The sequence below is a fragment of the Anas platyrhynchos genome, chromosome 11 (assembly GCF_047663525.1).
Source record: "Anas platyrhynchos isolate ZD024472 breed Pekin duck chromosome 11, IASCAAS_PekinDuck_T2T, whole genome shotgun sequence".
Classification (NCBI taxonomy): domain Eukaryota; kingdom Metazoa; phylum Chordata; class Aves; order Anseriformes; family Anatidae; genus Anas; species Anas platyrhynchos.
This window is the reverse complement of record NC_092597.1, coordinates 8,379,617-8,404,058: the sequence shown is the minus strand read 5'-3', so window position 1 is coordinate 8,404,058 and position 24,442 is coordinate 8,379,617. Positions and strand designations below refer to the sequence as shown.

The following is a 24,442-nucleotide window of genomic DNA, read 5'->3' as shown; positions in this document are numbered from 1 at the left end:
GCCCACATTAATCTCCATCAGAGGGAGTACAGGAAGCCAGGGCTCTGCAGTGCAGCGCTGCATCGAGTCACAGCGGTGTACTTGTCAGAATACCAGCACCTCTGCCTTTGCCCTTGCAGCTGGAATGCGTTGGAGCGAGATACTCGTTTGGCTGTAGCCTTGATATCCATATTTTCTTTGTCTGCAAGTAGACTGGCTGAATTATGTTACTTTTACCCATACTGAAAAAAAAAAAACAAAACCAAACGTGTATATTTTTTTAATTTGTTCTTCTGTAGTAAAGAAGTTGTGTGGTAAAGTCCTGCTCAACTCTGGAGGGAAGTCCAGCCTTTCTTCAGAATGCCTAACCCACACCACAGCGTTACATGCGAGGCAGGGAAATCTCTGAAATCTCCCGGGATGACTTCTATCCCATTTTATAGCTCCGTATGCAGAGAGTAATGCTGCAGAAGCTCTTGGAGTTGTAACCGAGATGTGGAAGCGAGCCCCAAGGATCTCAGTGGTAATTTCAGCGGATGCCTGTGTTATGCTTACAGATGCGTGTTCCAGTCAGTTTCTGTTCTGCTGCATGAGGTTTTATGGCAGAAAATTAAGCATCTCTGGCAATAAGGGTCTTGAATAGCTACGCAGAAGAGAAATATTTAGTCAGCCTTCACAAGGCTCTGCTCATTGTGGTCACTCGGGTGATCTAGAGCGATCCCTTCCAGGGACTAGCAAGGACTCCACTCGGGGTTGCCTAGTGAGCTTGAAAAGGGGTTTGGTGTGATGACTGGCGAGTCCCTCTACAGATCCAGCTTTATCACTCGTCTGCTTTGGAGCAAAGTATAAGTATTCCTAAAAGCATTGTTATTTGGAGTCATTACTTCTGCACGGTGATGTTTCCTCCACTGGTACTCCAAAGAAAAGATTTTTTTTTGAATAAGCAAGCAAAGGTTTCAGGTCTCTGTCGCGTACTCTTCCCCCTGTTGTGTGCGATGCCTGGTGCCCCAAACACCTGTGGAGTCCCCAAAGCAGCAGAAGAGGAGGAGGAGGAACACTGTGAAAGTTAGAGTTTTGACATTGCATGTGTTCAGCTACTGTCTTGACAGGCACACAAAATATTTTTTATATTTTTTTGTGAGGACAGTGGTAGATTTGAGCATTCAGCTGCTATTGAATTTCTTCCTTTGAAAATCACGGCTCTGAAGTTCAGGGTTTTGGCTGTTGGAAGTGCTTGTGTGTGTTAGAGCACTGCTGGCTCTTCCCGTCCTCCTGTTAGTACGGAGCAGCCCTAATCAGAGAATGGGTGCTTTCACTTCAGGCTTCTCATTTGCATTGGAGTCATGCAGAAAGTTAATTGGGGTAGGTTAATGATGCACGCTTCTTTATTCTAGTCAATGAAAGGTCTCATAGGGTGTCGTCACAAGGAGGGACGCTTGATCTTTACCGCTGTATGCTGCTGAACGGTGCCTGATGCTCAGACCACCAAAAAATTATTCCCTGAAGTACAGTCTTCTAAATTTGTTCCGTTTTTTTCAATGTAGGGGATGTTGATGTTTGGGCGTGTGTTTGCGATGTGTATTGAACAGTTTGAAAGCTTAATTCTCATGGTCAATTGCTTGAAAATATGATGACTTGTGTTCTGCCAGACAGAAGTTCTTCTTAAACAGTTGGCTAGAAAACAGTGTTTCTTCGTTATAAAAGGCAGCTATCTTCTACCTGCACAATAATCATAGCATATACATGGTTTTGCTTTATGAGAGAGATGTCTCCCAGCTGTGTGCCTTAGAAATAGCTGCTTATACAGCTGAAATACATTGTACCTGTGCCTTCCATTAGCTATACAGAAAGATTTGCTTCCTATGAGTTTTTCAAGCAGTAGGTATTACAACTCTGAGCGAGGCTGATGAGTCTTGGGTTTTCATCCAAAAGGTGTAAGCGCCTCTGAGAGCCGTCATTACCTCTTCATGTAAACTGCAATTGAACGCTGTTGCAAGCCTGTGTTTTTGAAGAAACTCAAACTAAACTAGGTGGAGAGTTGGAAGACTTCCTTTGATTTCAGACACCTTGTGTTCTGAAAACAACTTTCTTATTCTCCTTTCATGACTTCACGAAAATCTAATTTTCTTTGAGTTAGTTATCAGTGAAGAAATTTGTGGAGACTAATATTGGTAATTGCTCCGAAATGCACTCCTGTACTTTGAAATATCAAATTGTTCTGACTTTTACTAAATAAATAAACTTGGGGACTGAAATTGAGCTTATGGTACTTCTCTCAATTAAATATGACTGGCTAGAGCATTTTGACTCCCAGTCACAGCAGGAATTATACTGGAGTCCCCGAAGCAAGGACAGGGTCCGGATGCAGCGCATGAACTGTGCATCTAAGGCACCACTTCAGCTACCTGTACTTGGTAGAAAAGTATTTAGAATTGCATCTTGTTGAAAATCAGTTGGTGCTCTCGCTGCTCATTTTGCAGGCAGGACTACAGTTATTGCCTCATACTAAAGTTCCACAAGCCCATTTCTCTTGCTTGTCATGCCACAGGATTCACCTGTATTTCGAGTTGATGCTTACAGAGGTACCAGGTAACCACCTGGCTTTTTAGGCTGTTAACCATTGCTTCTTCTATTTCTTTCGTTCGTTACCAGGAGTCAGATGAATGTTGATCAGGCTTATGGAGAAGTTAGGGAAGATTGTTTTTATGAAAATGGTCTTTAACATATAATCTGGATCCCTCTCCCTTCCTCTGACATGTGCATTCCCTTCTACGTCTTTGCTTTGGAATATTCAGGTTGTAGAAAAGAAGTTACGTAAAAGGAGAGCAAAATTAATTGTCATTGTAAGAGATCATTCTTCTAAAAAAACTGTAGTTACTAAGCACAGTTAAAAAAATAAAAAATACATGCCAGGGATTTGGCCAAAATTACACAGCCTGTCAACGTGAAATGAACTTTGAGATAGGTTTGCAAGAGTTTCCACACAGAGTTACATCCCAAGAATCTCCCTGCCAATTTAGAGAGATTTATGATCTCATTTCTGTGATTCATTTTACCTTTTACATATTTGTTTTTTTGCCTAGAAACCACGCATGAGGACCTAAAATACAATGTTTGTGAAGATTAGCTAGTGTTTTCAAAAGGTGAAAGAGGCAGTTAAAATGGCAATCTTGGTTCAGCCTCAGTCTTGAACAACAGGCATTTTTCTGGATTATTTCAAGGAATTGAAGAAGAATTCAAATTTTCTGACATCTGATTTTGTTTTTCTTTGGCCTCAGGTTCGATATTTTATTTTTACTTTTATATTATTTACTTAATAATATGTGTTCAACAAATACTACATTAATTCTACATAACCAATGGTAACAAATATTAAGAAAAGAAATCTAAAGAAATATTGAAGAAACCGGTCCTACTTGCCATACATATTATGACTATCTCACAATGTATAAAGTGAGTGCCTGTTATTATTGTTTCTCCCTTTACTTTCAAGATTAATGTCACAACCCATTAGATCTTTAATTAAATCATATATAATTTAAAAAGACTGAAGCAAAAATGGTTGAATTGTTGTCCTCCAGCATAACACTATTTTACAAGCAACAATATGCATGCTGTGCATGGGTATTTTGGGCTAGGTACAGTAAAGACATTGGGAATATGGTCACTGTTGGATTTCCCCAACTTTGAGGTTGTCTACTAGTGTTTAAAGAACTGAATGTTTCTGGTTGCCACATAATCAGGTTACGTGGTTTTCTGCTGAATTCTACTGACATGGCTGAAATTGTTTTTTGAAGAGCTGAGATTCACAGGAATTAAAAATAAAAAAATAAAAAATGGCGGCTCTAGAAATGGGACTGAAATTTCAGACTACTCCAGGACTGCCCTCAACCTCACGGTTAGTGTTTTATTTGGGGTTGTTGTCTCAGGGACTCTCATGCATCTCCCCCATTGCCGCAGCACGACTGGAGCAGCTGGCACCTTCACCCCGGCTCCTGGCAGGCTGTGCCCCTGTGCCAGCGCAGGGCCTGTCCCACGCTCCAAGGCCAGTGGCAGTTGCACCTGTGAATTTACGAGGCTTGGTCGTGCCTCTGCTTGTGCAGCATGTTTACTGGACTGTGTTTTTTTTGTGTGTGTGTGTGAGAGATTTTAGGTAAAGGAATGAAAATGTCTGGATCTTGATCAAGAATAGATTGGAGACAGGCACAGAGCTTTCTTGGACAGCAGTAGTTCTGGACACACCCAGGAGGAGAACTTTAAAGTTTTTAAACTAAAACAGAGAGGTACCTTCAGGGTTAGGCGGAGTAACTTGCAGTTTCTGATTTAACAAAAATGTACGCTCCATTTGAGCATCAGAACCTTCCCTCAGGTCTAACGCTGACTCTGTCTGTCATGCAGCTTTCAGAGACAACTGTATCTTTTAATGTAATTAATGAATATTTCAAGAGATTAGAACTCTGCTGGTAGGTGTCATCAGTTACGGTACAAGCTGTTGGGTATACACACAAATTATGGAGCTAGGTAAATTTGGTACACTGTGAGGTGCTTTATCCAGGTCTTGTGAATGTAGAGACTTTGGGATGCAAGCCAAAGGGTCTTCATTTAACATCATTTATTAGATGTGAGTAACGAAACTGACAAATACACCACGCTTTACCGTTGTGCAAGGGAACAGATTCAAAGGCAATCCTAAAAGGTACATATACTTTTTTGATTTAAGTAATTCTAAATAATATTTGTTAACACTATTTCCTAAATAATATAAAAACAGAGCTTTGCACATCAGCAGATACAACTTTGGAATGATGCTGCAGTTCCATAGCTACTTCAAGTTCCTGCTGTCAGTAGCTGGCAAGATATATAATCTAACCAGGAAGATAAACATTGAAGGAAATTTAACTTGGCTTGCCATATATTTAAGTCAACAAGATAAAATAGGCTACACAGACAGAGCAGCTCTGAACTGCGCTGAGTTTGTGTGTGTTTGCACATGAAGTACCGCACGTCACTGCTGGGTTAGAATGGTTGGTCTCTGGGCGTTCAGTACGTGTGTGTCCAGGTGCTATTACTAGAAATTTTCTGTTGTAGTCAGTGCCCAGATGAATGTGGGTGCATACACCTGGCAGGGCTCGAGAAGCGTAGGTTGATGTTAACATCACGCTGCAATTCATGCAAGTGGAGTGCCATCCACCTACAATTCTCGAAGGCTACAGTCACTGGAAAAATTGCATGCGAGTAGTCCTGCAGTATTTAAGAGGTTAAGGTAACTGATTCGTTAGCTTCTTGCAAGCCACCTCATTGGAAGAAGTGTTTTTTGGTTAATTAGGCAAGGAGGAAATCTTACTGTTGACTTCCCAGTAGACTTTCCTCTTTACTTAACTTTCTTACAGTGTCACAGGTGTCTGACCTGATAATTCTGTATATTGCATCATGTAATGCTTTGAGACATCTAGTTGTGTCTGTCTCAGCAAACTTCTGAGCTTGCCTATGAGCCTAATAGATTCCTTTTTTGTTTGTTTGTTTTAAGTTACTCCCGTTCTCCATCTCTCCCTCTTTTTTGACATCTCCATTACAAATCAGTGTTTTCATTTTGTAATTTCACTTAGGCTCCTGTCTGAGACCTGCTGGCAAAGGGCGGCAGTGTCTGGCTGTAGGTGAGGCTGAGGTGATTAAAGACACTCTGCGGGTAGTGTTGAGAGTGTTAATCTCAGTAAATATCAAAAGGAAAGATTGTTATGATTAGTTCACCACTTGACAGTATAACTGATGAGCCTGGTAGCGGTTGGAATTGCTCACCTGCAGTGCAAAAGGGGAGGGAGGAAACGTGAATCAGGATCTATTTAGCCAATCTCATTTTCCCTGACCTGATGCAAGTTTTATTACATGCAGTGAGACACATCTCCCTTTGGATTGTCAGGCCATGGGTGCTCTGGAGAGGAGGTGTTAATTCTGTCCTATCCTGTCTGGTGCTGTGCTTTTTTCCCTTTTTGAGTTTCAGAGATGTAGTTTTGTCCCACTGTGGGGTGAAATGGGGAAGATGGTTGAAATGTCAAATATTTTAATGCAGTGGGGAAAGTCTTGCTAACTCTGCTCCACTACAGGAATGTGGTTTGTTCCAGTTGAGGTGATGTGGTCTATTCTGCTATAAATATGGGTACTACAAAGTCTTTTTGCCAGGTAGGTCTATAGTACTTCTAAGCCTCTTGTGGGAAGGTAGCTTGACTTATTGGATCAGCTAACACATTTTACACCTCACCAGGCTTTTGAAAGTTGTCATGCCAAAATTCAATCCTAGTGTTAACTGTCTAGCCATTTCAGGTATTCATTTTGCCCTGGATCTTTGGGAGGGAACATAATTGCCATGTTTGCAAATTTTCATATCAAAACCACCCATGTCAAAATGACATTGCTTTCAGTATGCTCTAAACACTTATGCGCTTTAGTCATTTTGAAAGCAAGCTCTTAAGTTGCTTAGGTGCTTACCATTTGCAGCACACAGTGTAAAAATTGCTATTTCAAAAGAAATGCACATATGAGTTGCAGTCAGAAGTGCTTTGAAAAATGCATTGAAATGCTGCTGGAATTTGAGTTTGTAATGCAAACTGCCAAGGACAGTAAAGATACAGATGAACTGAAAAAAATGGTAAAACTATGCCAAGACTTTAGGCATTCTTTTTGAGAATAATCTCCAGAGACACTGAAGGTTTGTTTTTGTGTGTTTTTTTTTTTTTTTTTTTTTTTTTTTGTTGTTGTTGTTGTTGTTGTTGTTGTTTGTGTTTTCCAGCCTCTTAGCAAAGCTAGTTTGCTAACAATAGGTTTTCTGCTTTTCAGATCAGTGTAATTTGCAGCGTGGGTTAGGAGGGTGCACAGTTCTTCTGCTTGTATCATCTAACAATGTGCTGTTGGGATTGTGTCCCTCCATGCAAGGATGGGGGATAAAAAGACTCTCGAAGAATGAAAAAACAGTACAAGAGAGTACATCTGAGGGGAAAACAAAACAAAACAAAACAAAGAAACAAAAAACCACCACACAGAATGCTGAGAACTTGAAGCCTTGGTGACAATGCATCTTACCAGCATGTTCTCCATTTTCAGTCAGGCAGGTTGCAGGGAGTGAGACTTTTGTTGCCTTCATAATTCAGAACGTCTGTTAGAAATGGTTTCTGAGGGGATATGTCTTCATTCTTTGTGTTAGTGCTGTATGTGTGGACTTAATATTTACATGTGTAGCGTTAGTACAGACAAAATCTGTTTTCTGAAGTGCTCCACATCTCCTTAAAAACAAACAAAAAACCAACAACAAAGAAAGCATGACATGAAGCAGTGAAACTGGTGAATAAATGTGAGAAAGCCTCGTAGATCTACTGACAAGCATGGAACTGCAGAAAGAAAAGATGGAGTTTATCCGGGTCCTAGAGCTTTCCTCTGCACGGCTAAGCTGTCGGTGGGAGACTTCTGTCGTGGTGCTTCTCCAGGTGCCCAATTGTTAATGCCTTCTGTTTAAAAGCAAACAAGTGAACTGAGGCCATAACAGGAATTGTCTTTTCAAGTTGTTAGGAATATTTTGTGAGTTCTTAAACCCACAATTATTATTATTATTATTATTATTATTATTATTATTATTATTATTATTATTATTATTATTATTATTTATTCAGCTTGCCCAGTTGCCTCTGAACAATCCCCATTTTCTAGCACAGGATGAGTAGTTTATCTAACTGTGCGTTTTTTTAAGTTCTCGATGTCTTTTCCCTCTGTAGGCAGGTATTAATTACCTGGCTGCCTGACAGAAATTGAGAGCTTTTTATCTGTGAACAGCAATGTTCTCTTGTTTCTGTGCACTCCATAGCATTTCAACATGTAACCGCTTGTAAATGGCAAGATACAGACAGTGGTTTACAAAGTTCTTAAATTTATGGATATGCTTTAGTCCTAACAGTGTTTTATTTCCTCTTTCCACTCCCTCCATCAAATCCATCTCCCCCCAGTTTATATTGGATCTCCATACTACAGAGATCTTTCCTGCTTTCCTGTCTAATTCAAGTGCAACATTTTAGGCGTCAAATGTACAATTGAAGCTTTACCAAAATAAGAACTCCCAGGTGTCTGAACAATTGAGAAAGTTCCTAAACAAATGAGAGTGCATCGAGGTAGTAACTCTTTCAAGGGCTGGTAGGGCTACTCTGCCTTTGCAATGATCCTGAAGCAACGATAATACTGAGAACGAAATAAGGATCTGTTGAACTCGGGTTCTGAACGCTGTTTAACCCCAGCTACCATGCGTGACTACGGGCCAGGCATGTGGCTGGGATCACTGTCCGGTGAGAGGGAACAACTCTTCTCTTCCCTGTTTCTTCTGCCGATTTCTTGAAGACCCAGAAGAGAATGATCCTTGCTTTGTTCACAAAACGCAGTGTGTTAATACACTGCTATACAACAGAAATTCTTCACTTCTGTGTTTTCTATTCATAGAAGTCTTTAAAGCTATTCACAATTAAATAAATAAAATCCCTATTATAGTGGCAATAAAGGCTCAACATCATACAGTTGACTTACCAGGGATGTGAGATAGGAAGGCAAGTACATTAAACATCAGTTCTGCACCCATGGGAATCAGATCAAGATTTGGCATTCCACGTTTTTTCAGCCAAGCACTTTGGCACTGTTTAATTCTTGTCACCTCAAATGGGGTGTGTCCAGTCTATTTGTTGGTTTTACAGTTTGAATTGTCGTAAAGTCCCTGAACTCAGGTAGAAATGACTTAACGCCGGTCTGTATCCAGTTTTTTAGACATCCCGAAAAATACTGAATAAGCAGTGTTAAATGTTTTTCTTTTCTTTCTTTAGGGTCTGTTTGATCTGCATTGTGCTTTACTACAGTGAAGCGTATTTTTCCCTGCAAGACACTTTGCATTAAAGGATCATGGTAGACAGTTTAATAGTTTCTTTGAGGTAAGTAATGCAACAAAACATTTTAAATCTGATTTAATATGTTTGTAACAGATTGCAGGAAATATTAACTCAGTGGACTCTTGCTTTTGTGTTATATGTATTTGGATAATAGGAGGATAAATAAAAGTCATGTCCAAAGACAAAATAATAATGTCCATGTGTCCTAGGCAAAGTATTTCTTGGTGTTAGTAAAAAGAGAAAGTTCTCATTATTTGTTTCTGCTTAGAGCATCATTTGTGTGTCATTGGTCATTGTGACAGAATATTTAATAGGAAAGCTATTTTTTTTTTTTTTTAATGAGGCAGTGTGATTGCTTGTTTTAGTACTTGTGCTGCAATTCAGTCTAAGATTTGTATTATGCATTCCAGAAACAGCTTGACAGTGGGATAATACGGGAAATACCTTTTGAACAGCTTTTCTGACAGGGAAGCACTAACCTTTTATTAAGCTGGTCTGTCCAGTTCTGTAGCTGGGCAAGCAGATTGAGAGAAAACACGCTGCTGTGATGCTACAGGAACCTCTGCTAGGAATGAGAGCTGCAGACTAGTGAACCACACACATGTACACATACTCCTCTGTTTGTATGGAGGTACTGTCAGCTACACCTCTGATCTGAAGTTCCTCATGGGGAATTTCAGACATCAGTCTTTGAATTCTGGCACCCTCTAGTTTCCCCATCAGAATGGGTGTCCTATTATTGATGCTATTTGCGTTATCTTTCCTGCTAAGGCTTATCCCTACATATCTCCCCAAAGCTGTCCCAGACTTGGGCTGTCCTGCAGACTTTCACTTGGGGAGGAAGACAGGAATATGGGACAAGAGCTGAAATGCAGCTAATCACATGGCTAAAATGCTTTCACTCCTGACTGGACAATCCACCTGGCCATGATAGCCTTTCTTAAAAGTACAACTAATAAGGGGCAGTAACCATAAAAGAAATCTGCTTCATTCATTGAGAGCTACTGTTCACTGCGGTGGGAGAGGAATTGTTGGAGGTGTTCCAAATGAGGAATTAGATAGCAAACCTTTTTTTTCTACTCCTAAAGTAGGGAGCTACTATAGCTTTCATTTTTCCCCTCAGTTAAACAGGTTTTGGGTATTGTCAGTAAAAGAAAGTGGGCATGTTTGCACTTTGAGCTACTGTTGTGCAACTTGGATAGATTCCTGATTTTGCCTTAAACTAGCTGCTTGGCTACCAATAATATCATAACCATGAAAGCATGGGCTTTACCAGCAAGGTCTTTACTCAGAAACCTGAATTAAACAGTCATCAATCAGCGATTTGTAGATCATAGGAATCATAGGATCATTAAGGTTGGAAGAGACCTTCAAGATCATCGGGTCCAACCATCACCCTACTATAAATGTCACCCACTAAACCATGTCCCTACGTATCACATCCAGCCTTTCCTTAAACATCCCCCCAGGGATGTGCCTCAACCACCTCCCTAGGCAACCCTTTCCAATGCCTGACCACTCTTTGGAAGTCTCAGAAACTCCAGAAAATCCTTTACAGACTTTAAGTAAAATTCTGCTTGGAGACAAATCCTCCAAATGGTTATTAGTTTAACAACATACTGTAAACCTTGTTCATGTGTCCTTGAAAAGTTTTGCTTTATTTTGAGGAGCACTTGTTCTTTTTGGCTTTAGTGCTAAGCAAGAATACCTGAAGCAAGCTGAAATTGGAGACGCCTGTTTTTGTAGTTCGGAAGGCCTAATATTAGTCTGGCATGGCTGACAAAAAAAAAGAAATAAAGGCTACTGAGAGCAATAACGTTTATAAAATTAAATTGACACACACTGATTTGAAGCTAGAGGCTTACCTCAGGCTGGCTTAAGTATTCCTGCCAGTTTTGCCATGTGTTTGAAACAACAGGTTTATGCCAGTGTTCCTGGGAGACCCAAGTGCAGAAGTAAACTTAAAAACCAACTTCATTGTTCTTGAGTACATATGTACAGCTGTCACTTGTAATGCAACCTTGTTACAGAATGTGTCAAGCTTTTCCTGACCTTACACTAAAAGTTTGAATTTTAGAACTGAAATCTTTAACTGATTTGCTTTGAAGATTGCAGTTCTCAATCAGTTCAGAACTACCGACCTTATGCATTATTCTAGTAGAATTTATTCGTGGAAGTCTCTTGTCCTTCTGACTAATCAGAAAAACCCACTGTTTTTCTTGTGGATGAAGGCATTCTTTTTCTTATGCAAATTTTGACCTTTCTTTCAGGTGCTTTGGGGGAATATAGGGAGTAGAAGCCATAAAGGAGTGTAGATAATGGATAGGAAGTTTCTGAAAAGGATGTTAAATATAACTTGCAGAGGATGTAGGCTGGGCCTGTCAAAAGCTGAGCTCTGCCTACTTTAAAATTTGTCATGTTTTCATTGAGAGTAGTTAGGAGATCACTGCAAATGGAGGTCTGAGTTCTGTTTCTGTTTCTGCCTTTGATTTTGGGTGTGATTGTCAAATCAGTTTCTTCAGTCATGTATTTGCCTTCATTCCACCACTGTCTGATTTGAGCTTTGCTCTGAACTGCATGTCTGGGCTCTTACTGTAGCTCCTTTGCAGCATCTTACACTGGCACCAATTTCATCTGCCTCCTTTGTATTTAGCTTTATCACAAATGATAGCCGTGTAAAATAAAATACTTCTCTCTAATGGACCTTTAAAGTGTTTTTGCATTTTTTTTTCTACATTTGTGGCAGTAACGAATGTTTGTTTGTTGCTTTTTATTATTATTATTATTTTTAATTTTATTTAAAAGTTTTTGTTTTTATTTGCTTTGAGAGGGGCATAGACTATGGTGATGAAGTGATGAAAGGCCATGTGCAGTAAATGCTTACCTAACAGTTCCTCTTGTTAGCAAGAAATTGAGAAAATAGAAAACTCAATAAAAACATTCTCCCTAGTAGAAGAATATATCTATTTGCAGTAATCAAATGCTTTGTAAAAAAACAAAAAACAAAAAACAAAAACCCCCACCTGTTTTAGTTTAGTTGATCTTTTCTCTGAAAATACCTGAAACAATGTGAAATATTTAAAGGATTACTGCATAGTAAGCAGAGGAAGGGGCTGGGAGTAGGAAGCACAGCTGGATTTTGTCTGGTCCATTAGTTTGCAGATGGATTTTGTGTCCAAATCCATCAGTTTTATTTCTGCATTGAAATTCAGCAAATCATTAGCAGCTTTCACCTTCATGGGGGGTCCAAAAGATTCCCTTTGTAAACTGAGAAGTCAAACTCCCAGTAGAAATAAAGATATCTTAATTTTCCCTTTTTCTTACCTTTTTGGGTTTTCTGATGAAGGGCTTTCTAGGAGGATGCAAACCAGTCCCCTATTCAAGTTGTAGCAAACAAAAGAGTGAGCTAACTGAACCAAACTTGTAACGGGCTCTTAGGAGTCATTACGGTGGTGAGGCTTGACAGAACAAAGTTTGTTTGGGCTTGCTTCCCATTATGACTCCTTTCAGATTGAAGATGTGGGGACTGGGGTGATGCTTGGCTGCTTATCCTGAGTCTCTGGTGAGCTGTGTCCGCTACTTTCCATCTTCCGTGCCCATTAGGTTATTCAATTTCCATAAGTGTTAGGCAGCTGGGGAAGAACCTACATTCTGCAGAATCATGGAGGTTCTTTGCATGTTTCCTGTGTGCTGGAGGTGGAGTGTACATCTGCAAAATGAGGAACCAGAGGTAGAAACAGACTCAGTCCACATATGGTCGAACTCTTACCTAACACTTCAGAAAAATTGTGGAGCATATGTCAATTTAATCACCAAATGCTGAGGTGTAAAAGTATGCACTTTGAAAAATATTTTAATTTAAACATAATGTTATATGAAATGCTGTTAGTGGATTCTACTTGGTGCACTTTTGCTTTATAGATAAACGTGTGTACCTGTTTCTGCCTGCTGTGTAGTGAGGAGAATGTCATAAGAACATTTCACACAGCTTAGTGAGTCTGCTTTGCTTAGTAATGCTGTTTAAATGTGTAAATAAGCCCTTGCAGCGTCAAACCCTTTAATGGGTTATAGGTGTGTGTGGTTTGGATTAGTGGCAATGATGTATTCTGTTTCTCTATTTGTTTTTTTTCAGACTTCTCAGTTCACTAGCAGTGCTGGGATTTCAGTTTGTCATCCCACAGCCTTCAATTGAACACAGAAAGGTAAGCATTACAAATATTCGGAAATTGTGTACTTAAAGGTAAACATTGAAAACAGAGGAAGATGTGTGAAGTGATGCAATCTAGATAAAGATCTGGGAATAATGTAGCTTTTGTTGTGTGTGTATGTTTTCATATTAATATATATGTTTTTAAAAGAGTCCCATCATAGTTAATCAGGTGAGTGTTATAAACAGATATAATGAAAGTGTATGGTGTGTTGTAGGTCACAAATACAGCTGTGACAGCTTGCTTAAAGTTTAGAGCATTTTCATCATGTAAGACAAATGGGAGAAATAATTCACGTCAGTGAGAACAGCACTCAAGTATGGAGTGATTAGCAGAAGCATCCAGTTGCTCATAGGTAGCACTTCTTCTTACAGAGATCTGTAAGCATCTGAAGCAGATACTGGACCCAAACCACACTTAGGTGTTAAAACTGAAATTGCTAGAGACTGGAGCTGGAAACTGTAAACCTTTTTTCTTGTGCTCTTGTGAAAAGTTCACATGCGCATCTAAGAAGGCATGCAGCCAGCACACAGTACAGAGGACCCTTCTATCCCTCTCAGTATTAGTGAGGCCTCAGCTGGAAAACTTCATTTAGATTTTTGCACTGCTTTTCAGGAAAGTAGTGGATGATTTGGAAACAGAGGGCAGCAGTGAATTATTCTCGGGAGGTTTTACAATTTTACCTCTGAGGGGAGTTTGAACGAATTTGGGTTGTTTAGTCTAAAGAGAAGACTGAGGGGGAGGAGCAGACATAATCTCCAGATACTCTGAAGCGCCAAAGAGAGGTGTATTCTTTACCTCTGCAGTAGAATAGATGAGAAGTAAAGGATTGAAATTGGCAGGGGAAATTTGGGTTTGATTATTAGAAAAAAATTCCCGTAGTAAGGATATAATGAATAATAGGTCACATTTACTTGATAACTTCTAGCATTTCCATGATGGAGGCTTGGTGAATATGTTGGACAGATATTTGCCAGGAATGAGGGTATTGCTGATTCTGTCAGAGACATGAGGGAGAAACCTTTTGAGTGCACTTCTGTTTCTATGTAGTCTGTGATCTTGTATCTGTATCATCTCTAAGTTGGTACTCAAACCCAGTAAATTAATAATTAAAAGATGTCAAGTAATGTACATCGCACAGGTTTGGTGAATAATGCAAATATACTAAACTTGTAAGATCATTAGGTAAAAACAAAAATTACTATGCAAAAGATTTTTATGGTTTCTTCTGGAATACAAAGATTGTAGTGTTGGTCAGTAGTTTCTAGGATGTTGGTTTTTTTCCTTATCTAACTTACTTTGAACTTACGTTCATAGAATATAATTTCTAAATATCAACCAACCTCTTCAATGAGGCCAGAGTATTTATCAGTAGTAGCAAAAGGAGGAGGAAACTTTGCATGAAACCAAATAATCACCATTTGTGTTTAAAAATCAACCAAGCTGTCTCAAACTGTTTAAACTGAAATCTTTTCTTAATATTTGAGTGATTAACTTCTCTTGTCCATCAGTACTGGACATATGAACAGCCCTCCTGCTGCTCATCATGCAGTTAAGCTCTCTGTTCTCTCTCCCCACACTTATTTTATTGAATAAATACTATTTAACCTTTTCTGTTAAGTGCCATGCTGTGATGAACCAAAGGTTAAACTATGAAACATAACAGTCCTCTTCCTGGACAAACACTGGAGTCTGTATTCCCAGCTTTTCAGAAGTCATCCATGGGTGGATTGTTAACTGATCCTATGTTGCTGTATTAAAACAGTAAGCTGTAGTTATAGCTGTACTTTGCTTATTTTAGTGAAACTGGTAGTGTATGCAGTCATAAAGATTGTCCAAAAAAAATTCTGGTGTAAATATTGCTTTGTATTAACTTCCTGCTTCTGTTATTAAGTAGTAGCATTGAAGCAGTGTAGTTTCTTTGAATTTACGTGCATCTTTTTGTTGCCCAGTTGTATATTACTACTGACTTTAATGGAGGAACAGTATATTATCCATCTGATTTTCAATGCATGGAAGAAATGTCAGGGTTTGCTTTCACAAGCTTTTCATTGGGGCACTGCAATATTTGTCAAGTACTTGAATGAGATGAGCAAGATTCCTCCGCTTTGCTGTGGTGAGCTGTTAGATCAGTTGAGTTACCCGTGGAGATGTACCGGAGTAGCACTGCAATGTAATGGCCAAAACTCATCATTACTCAAATAGCACTTCTGTTCATGAGAGGGAATTTCTACACTTAACAGCTACTTCAGATGTTACTTCCCTATCTATAGTATAAAGTTTTTTTTTGCAAGATTAAGTTTTTCTGTTTTTGCTGGAGTTTTAGGGGTTGGTGTTGGTATTTTGTTTATTTTCAGTAGCCATGGATGTTTTGCTTCTAGGATTAATCTCTGAGTCACCTCTGTTTTCTCTGTTCTCCTTAAATCCACCATGTAATAGCACTGTGTTGATTGTGTTGGCAGAACACGAGTTAGGAGCTTATCAGAACTTCTTTTAATCAAACCAGTCTGTCACTGTGGACTGACCATGGGGATCTATGAGCTTCCCATTCGCTTCAGGACAAGATGATTAGAAATAACGCATTGCCTCTGCTTGCCTTGCCCCATGCCCCTATCCCTCTATCTAGAGTTTTAAAGTTGCTGAACACCCACATTTCTGTGGTTGGCTAGATCTTTTTCTGGGCAGTCATACACCTCCCTGACGTTCGTCCCATGACTGTTATATATGACAAGTAAAATCAAACACTAAGACTTACAGGAATTCTGGCGTTTTCTTGGATGAATTGGTCAATGTACTTTGAGGGATAAAAGTGAGGAGACGAGCTTTTCTCTTGCTCTCCTTTGTCTGTAAAGAAATCAAGGAATGAATGGGTTCTTTATTTTTTTCTGTCTTTGTCTTCCATTTTTGTTTTCTGTGGCAGGCTTGCTCGCTTGTTCCATTACACTACACTGCTGCCCAGGGCTTACGGTGTTAGGAATGGTCCCTTCTGCTGGGCTGTAGAAAGAAGATGGAGGTCCAAGTGTGAATGTAGAGGGGGAGTGTGTAGAGTACGATAACTTCCCGTGCTATTTCAGATGATAGGAATTTGGTTACTACTTGTGACAATTATATCAATGTTAAGATTCGTATAGGAAATTTTGTGTATAAATGCGCTCCTACAGCTGCATTTATGTTGTGATAGTGACGGTGAGTGGCGGTTTCTTAATGTCTACTGTTGGTTAACCCTCCCACACCCTGTAAAAGTCATTGTTCTGCTAGCTGAAAAGGATAGGGCTGCCTAATGAAGCTGAACACACCGTAACAATGTAAAATGTGAAGCATGAAGCTAATCTACTCTATCCTTGAAACTGGGGGAAATTGAAGTTAGACAAAGCAGTTAGTATCTACACTTGGCTTTTGGCCAAGGCATCAGAGCTAATGCCTAGCAGTTCTGAGGAGTGCCGTGGGATCTCCACCGCAGCTGGGCACCACCTTGCTTCTGCCTCGGCTGCGTGTTGGGAGCTTGGTAACAGAAAGCCCTGAGTAATCCTGCCTTGGAATCCAGGTAGGGCAAAGCTCCCCCCCAAGGTCAGCAGGGAGTGAAATCTGTAGCTTGTCAGGACTTGCTAAGCTGCAAACCAGCTCTTGCTAACAGCCCTGCTGTGGGGTTCCTGTGGCTCTGTCCTGCTGGGCTGCACGCACTCCAGAGGGTTTTGCTGGGGCAGCTTACTGCCCGTGCGTGTGTGTACGTGTTGCTTACAGCTATTTGCTGGTGCCGCTCATTTTTCTGCAATGTATTCGTTGTTTATAAGATACCTGTTGTGCATTGCTGCTACATCTCCCTATACATCAGTTCCATAAAACTGAGCGTAGCTCATACTCCTCGTGCAGCGTGCTACAGGTCAGCATATCCACACGCCTTCAGCGCAGGTGCTTGACTTTAACCAGATAGATATACGTGCTGTTACACTCACTGAAACCAGGGGGAAATGGAGCCTTTCTGGCTGTCAGTGTTTATATTGTAATTAGCAGGGATTTTTAGGAAACTGGTGAGTGATATAGACTGTGCAAAGGTGTTTCCTTTAAACTTACCCTTTTAATGCAACAGAGTGTCCAGAACACCACCTGTAAGAAGGTTGCTGCTCTCCCAGGGCTGTAACCAATTCCCTGTCCACGCTGTGGGTTAACGTGCTTTAGGTAATAAAATTACCTAAATTTGTAATTTAGGTAATTTTTAATCTCCAGCTTCCTGCTGGAGAGGGAGTCAAAAAATTATTTTGTGCAAATACACTGAAAATCAAGGCCCAATGGTTTCATTATTTTTAACCTGCTTTATAATGGAACTCTGAATTTATTTATTTATTTATTTATTTATTAAAAGTACTGGGTTCCTTAAGCATGGGGCATCAGGGGCTTAAAGCTTGTTCTGTATTTCTTTGGGAAAAATGACAGTCTTTTTTTTCTCTGGTTGTTTTCCAGAGAAGGTGAACTTGCAAGGTAATAGGCAAGCTTTTTAAAAATCTTTTTAAAATCAAATGAATGTCTACACCACGTGTGGACCCCAAAGAATTTCACTGAGTGTGGAAATACAACAGAATGGCAACAGCTTTGGCACGGCTGAAGATGATCGACCTGCAGAAGGCCTGGGGTAGTAACAGAAGCTGAGTGACTTAGATCACAGGTGGTAATCGGTGATGAGGAAATAGTTTATTAAAATAAAGAAGCCTAATTTCTGCTATAATGAGGTCCTGATGCTTATCATCTCTCTGTTACTCTAAATCAGAAGCAATCCCACTCCAGATAAGGAGTGATTATATACAAGTGCTGGAGGCGAGGTTAGGAGTGAGCCATCTGTTTACTTGAAAGTACTTACTGGTCTCTCAGCAAAATGGAAAGAAACCACTGCCTTCGCACAGTAAGCTCACAGAATGCAACGGAGGTGGTCTTGGTGTGAAAAAAATTATCCAAACGTAGAGGAAGCTTCAAGCTCTGGCACAAAAACTGTTCTGAATTTGTTCAGAGCTGTTTACTTTCTAGGCTATTTAAATAATGTTCAAGTCTCTTCAGATGTGGTCAAAGTTGGTTGAAGGGGCAGTTAAGCTTTCCAGGCATTGTAGCTCTCTTCGGTGATTTGTGAATACAAAGGTCTTCTATTTCCAGGCTTTTTAGCCCTTTAATCTTCACAGGCACAGATGTTCAGACAGAGTTTTTATACAAAGAGCGGAAACCCAAATCGTTTAAGCTGGTAGTATTTACACTTACCATGTACTGTAAAATTCAAACGTTTTACTACATCTCTGATTAAAGGCTTCCAAAACGCACTGAAGGATTAAAATGGCAGAGCATACTAACCAGGCGGACATATACACATTGTGTGATGATGTTTTGCTTGGCCTCTGCTCCATTTTTCTGCTAGCCTTGAGAGATCTGAGAAGTTGTTATCTACAAGTTTCAGGGGGTTTTTGGTAGATTACTTTTTATCAAACCACCAGTGTGCCACATGTTTCTTGTAAGAGGCATTTAAAATATAGCCGTTCCAAATGTAGGGCTGTAAAATGGACTGTAAAGACTTTCTGCTGGGAAATTGTCATGGCTATATAGGTATGGTCTTTATTGGAAATCAGCTGAACTAATATTGGAAGAATATTCCTTTAAGATGCTTAGACTGGTGAAAGAATTAAATCAGTTCCATAGATGTGTTTACAATGCTGGCAGGGAAATACTATAATGTTACACTTGAACAGGCTCTAAAACTAAACTATAATTTCCTCAGCCCATTCAAAATTTGGCATGCTGTGCTCTGAACCTTAGTTCAGTTCTAGTTTCTGTGAGTCAGCCTGCTTTTCTTTGTACACTCATGAAATTTTAACAGGACAGAGACTAGCTTTTCTTTTGTGGGCACAGACCATTGGTCAGCTATACAATAACATGGTAAACATTCATGAGGAATACCGAATCTCATCCTGAATATGACATACAGATTTTTTTTAATAACCACAATGTATTATACCAGTGTTTTGAATCCTTAGGCTGGACCTGGTTGCTTTAAAAGCTGTGTGGACATCTTTTATGATGGATTGTGCCCTAGCAGAATATTCAGTCAAAAGAATTATGAAATAAAGGAGGGGCAGCCCTCGGGTAGTGGAAGAAATAGGACAAAGTCAAGTTTTCCAAGTGCTTTGACAATCCTCTAATAATGATGTCAATGGTTTGGCCTCCTAGCATGGGTCATCAGGTGTGGTATAATGAGAAGGGGGTCCATGGAAGGGACAATTTAAAAATGCTTAAAGCCTGATGAGGGGCTTTGAGAAATATTAATTGGATTAGAGCTCTTTGCTCTGGGAAGCACAGGACAAATATGATAATAGTTTAGAATTAAAACAAAACAAAATACCCCAAACGTATGCAAGCTTCTGTTAATTCCACTTTGCATCCAGCACACAGACATGAGTTAACTGAGTGAGTAACATTGGTGGTGGTGTTCTGAGCAGGTGATAAAATGCCCCTCTGGACACAATTTCTTTGTCTTTGGTTAAAAAATAGTTCCATAAAGCTTTGCAAAACAGACATTCATGTCTGTTTATATGCCTTTCGCATGTATAACTAGGAGTATGATGTAGTTAATTTGTTCATGAATCCATTGGGATTCAGAGTATTTAACCAGAAAAAAGAATTCCTGGATAACATGTTAGAAAGGAAATATAATATTTTATGTAAAGTAAAATTGGAGAAAACCAGCAATGTTGGTTTAGATAGTTCCAGATCTAAAGATTGTCTTTTATCACTTAATAGTTTTGAATTTAGGAGTATGTAAGATGCTGAGTATCTGCAAAATGCCTAGGAACATTGGCTGTGGCTATAGCAACTTGCTTAATTAGGTAGCTGATTAAAAGGTATATACTTTCACCAAGCATTGTGATCGTTAGTACTGTGAAAGTCCATCGTTAACTCCAATTTGGAGTACCATGTGCAGCATCGCAAACTGGAAAAAGTACTGAGAATGAGGATAATCTGAATTCTTGCTTGTTTCATGTACAAAGGGAGACAGAGCAGAATAGGGCTGATGATTTTCAGGGAGAGATCACCAAGTGGAATTGTGTTACTGGTTTCAGGTCAAACATTGTGGCATGGTGAAATGATAAATAACAAGTGCGGAATGAGCACTTGTTATTTATCATAATGAAAAAATGTGGAGGTACACCGTGGAATTATCAAGCTTCATGCTTAACCAGTGGAAGAAGCAGCACTTCTTCAAAGAACAATGGATAACCGAATTGTAAAATGTGGGGTATTTTGGAAGCCAAAACTATAAATAGACTAAGAAAGGTATTAGTTTTATTCATGGATGTTATGTCCATTAGTGGCTATTAAACACAACAATTTGAATTTGGTGTTTAGCTGAGGGATGCCCTTAAATTACTGATTAGCTGGAAGTAGAGGGGTCTGTGTATGTCTCTCTAAATGTGTCCTGGGCCTTGCACTGTTCCCTGAACTTTTTCTTTTTCACCAAATCAGAACATAATACTGGTTTAAATGGGCCTCCAATTTATCTGCTGTTTTCTACTTTTCTGAACACTTAATTTGTGTGTATGCTGGTTGAATAAGACGAACTATCCTATAGTATTTAAAATCTGTGTTTGTCAAATAAGCGCAGCACTGTCAGTCGTCATCTTCATGCACAAGTAGTTGCGTATGAAATGTCTGTGGCTTTCAGCTCAAGTGATACTTCCTCTTTAGGGATGTTTTTGCATTGTGGAGTTTCAACAATTGCTGCTGAAATCCCAAGATGTGGATCTTATTTCTGACTTTTCTCATGGAGGCAGTACTAGAAATTTGCATTGTATTTTAATGCCATGTGTACTGCTGTTTTTTTCTGAAATGTTCGATTCCGGATCAGAGTGATTGCTGCCTTGTAAGAATTCAAGGAAACTTTTTCTATGTAAGATGTAGTCTGTGACAGGGTGTCATACTGAATTCAGTAACACTGAGGTTCTGATATACTAAAGGTAAGGGAAGGCTCCTTGCTTGTCATGGGACTAAAGCTACAAGAATGACAACAATGGCATTTGGCAGTGATTTAATGGAGAATTAGTCTGCCTAAAAGCTACCAGGGATGTTAACATTCTATAGGACAACTTGACATTTCTAAAATCCTTAAAATTTGCAAGTAAGAAAGGAACCAATAGACCTACTCAATTCTTTCCTTCTGTGCATGTGAATTATATCACTTTGTTCGATCTTTGCGCTGTCTTCTTGTGTAAATTCAAATGCATTAGGAAGAAAGATCTGTAAGTGATTTGTGAAATCTTCATCCTGTGATTGAGAGGGTGAAGGTGAAATTTATAAGGTTTTGTCATTTTAGTTGTTTCTGTTTTACTGTAGGTACAAAGTGATGACTAATTAATGGGTTTAACAAGCCCAGACAGGCGAGTTTCTAAGCTTCAGAACGTGATATTTTCTCTTGCTGTCCTCTCACTTTCTTACTTCACATCGTGTCCTTTTCTTACTTCTGCTCTGGTGAAGTGGTGAACATTACTGAATGGGCAAGGTGTTTTATATGATAAAAATATATTCATATTTTACATGGGCTTGATACAACTCTCCAGGAGAGGAGGTTTTGTAGAAGAATACTTTCATGCTAATGTGTTTAACTGTGTGTCTGTAAATAGTTACTTACAGGTTACACACAATCGCTGGTGCAGGCTAGGGAAATAAGCAAGCTGAAATGCTGATGCTGTAAAATACAATGCTCTAAAAATAGGTGAAGTTAGTGGATCTTACAAAGATCTGACAGCTGCTCTCTGATGCCATGAACTTCTTAGCTCCAGATAAATTTACAGTCTCTGCTCAGTACATGCTGAGTACATAAACCAACTGCTGTTGTAGAAGTAACTGACAAATTCCACAGTGAGACCTGCAAAGCTTATAAGCTGCAGTAGCTGTGACACCAGTTTTCTTCTCTTCTGAATTCTTGGACAATGAGGACGCAAGCTGTCCAACATACTCTTGAAGTTATAAAGTAAATAAAGCATTCAGTTAAGGAGTCAGTTTCCAGATTAAATGAAACCTTGCAATACTTACTAATATGCTCAGTTGTGGTGTATATATCATAAAATCAGAGTTGTGTATATAAAAAAATCTTATGCATTGCATTCAAAAAAGGAACAGTCAGAACAAGTCACCTAGGGCTGGGTCTCATTATTTGCTACAAAGGCACCTAAACTATCTCAAGAATCCAAATACCAGCTCTCCTGGGCACTGGAAGGATCTAAAAGATCTCAAAAGATGATTGTAATTGAGGAACAATATTACTGCTATGTAGTTCTTTTCTTTCCTCTCTCCTGCTCTACTGTGTTTTGAGAACTTAGCCTGGATGAATCTGTTGGAAGGATCTCAGCATGCTGGTAATTAAACTTCAGACTGGCTTCAGATTAGGCCTTCATCCCACCAGATGCTAAATTTAGAACCAAGTCTGAAAAAACTTCCAGGATTATACATGTATTTTACTCTGGGACTGATTTGTCAGCAAGAAATCTTGATAATGCAGCAGTGATAAGTTTTTTTTCTGTGAAGTTTTTGTAATCTTGAAGTACTGTGCAACAGAAGAGAAAATTACCTGTTTCAAAAAGAGGAGTGTTAAAGATAAGACTGGATTATTCAAATTATATATCTGCAGTTGTTGCTGATATAGCAGACATTCCAGAGAGAGGAAGACAAAAAGTGTATTCTGGCCCCCCGGGTGTACAGGGTAAGCAAACAGGCAGACAATTAGGAGAAAGGAAACAATTGCCAATTCCTTCTTTTTCTTAAATCACTAGAGACTTTCTGTTGGAAGCACAGCAAAAGGACTAAGTAGGTCTTTAAAATCAATTTGAATGAGAATAGAAGAGAGGCCTGAGCAGCCCAAGCAAATGAGGGATGTTGTGGGTTATGCAGAAAAAAACAGCTTAAAAATGAGGTGGGACTCTTCTTAGAAATGGCAAAAGCAGGAGTTGGTTCTGAAGGGCCCTGGCACCTACTGGCAGGACTCTCCGTCATACTGAACTGTCATTGCTGCAAGTCTGTGCACATTAGTAAAGTCTGATTTTTTCGGTGCATAAAAAAAAAATAAAGGTGAATGTAGTTAAGGAAACAAGAGACAAAGCATCCTAACGTATTCTGCTTTCGGGTTTTTCAGTTTGTTACTCATGGTATTCTGAGTTTTTGTAACTGTGTTATCTACACACTCATGCCTGCTGTCTTCAAAGTAAGTGGCAATGTCTATGTGAAACTATTTGAAGTCAAACTTAATTGCACTGTAGCACCTCCACATTTCATTATAATATTGATTGCTAGTTCTGGATGTAGTTCTGTGTATAGGATCAGATTCCATGGATTTTAATATTCCCTGTGCATTTGTTTAGTTTTGCACAGAACTAGTACTGAAGGTTGTTTAAGCAGAACACAACAAATGCATAATTAGCATTTAAGTCCATGGGACTTGCAGACATTTTTTCTGAGAGAAGATTTTGGTGATGTGTTTTTAATTACCATTCCTGACTTTGTTAGTTAACTCAAAGAAACAAATATGAAGCATGTTGCATGGACCTGGGGAAAATTAGGGAAAGAAGAGGAAATGGAATGTGTTTTCTTACCTGTCACATGCATAAAAATCTCCATCACTGCCTTGTTGGCTTCTGCTGTCTTAATAGGTTTGTTAACTGGCTCTGTTTGGAGTTCCCAAACTGTAAGTTAAATCACAAATACTATCTTACAGGTCTTGTACAACAAGCTGATTTATAAACACACAAGAAATTGCTACTTCTACTTACAAGCCTTGTGCTGCCAAATAATTGAAGAATGCACAGAAAAGAAAGGGCTATAATTATGGGGTGAAACAAAGGGGGAGAATAGATTGAATGTATAGAATAAACCCCTTGGTGGTTGATTAACTTGCAGTAGATAGACATCTTTTTGATGGTACTTACATGGTTGCAATGGCTATTACTCTGTCTCCTGAAGGAGCAATCAATCATGAACTATGGGAAAGTAGACGAAATGGCTTAGTTGATCTCTCTTTTGTGGGCTGTGTTGTTCTGTTAAAGAAATTGCTTTCATGATTTAGCTCAGCAAGGAAAATTCAGTATGTTTTTTGGTTGTCCCCTGTGCGGGCTCAAACTCTTCCCTTGAGAACCTGTGCCGTTTGGGTAATTTTTAAAGCGAGGGGAGACCTAGAGCCAGGAATCCTGCAGTCTGTGGTGTTTCCGAAGTATTTTGGAATACTTCTGCTGTCTCCCTTAGCTACCTGTAATTTCCTGGCTGTATCCTAGGGCACTGTGAGAATTCATTGCTGGCTGCAAGGTAACTTGGAAATAGGACCTAAGGGCG

At 39.4% G+C, this 24,442-nt stretch overlaps 1 protein-coding gene across 2 annotated transcripts in view; it reads left to right on the top strand.

Moving 5' to 3' along the window:
• The window catches only part of THSD4 (thrombospondin type 1 domain containing 4), a 297,164-nt gene that overhangs the window by 24,103 nt on the left and 248,619 nt on the right, over positions 1 to 24,442 (top strand). For both annotated transcript variants that reach the window (XM_005025428.6, XM_027467115.3), the window contains 2 exons: positions 8,826 to 8,930; positions 13,021 to 13,090. In XM_005025428.6, coding sequence (XP_005025485.2) covers positions 8,902 to 8,930; positions 13,021 to 13,090 — 99 coding nt within the window. In that variant the 5' untranslated portion in view covers positions 8,826 to 8,901. The remainder of the gene's footprint in view (positions 1 to 8,825; positions 8,931 to 13,020; positions 13,091 to 24,442) is intronic.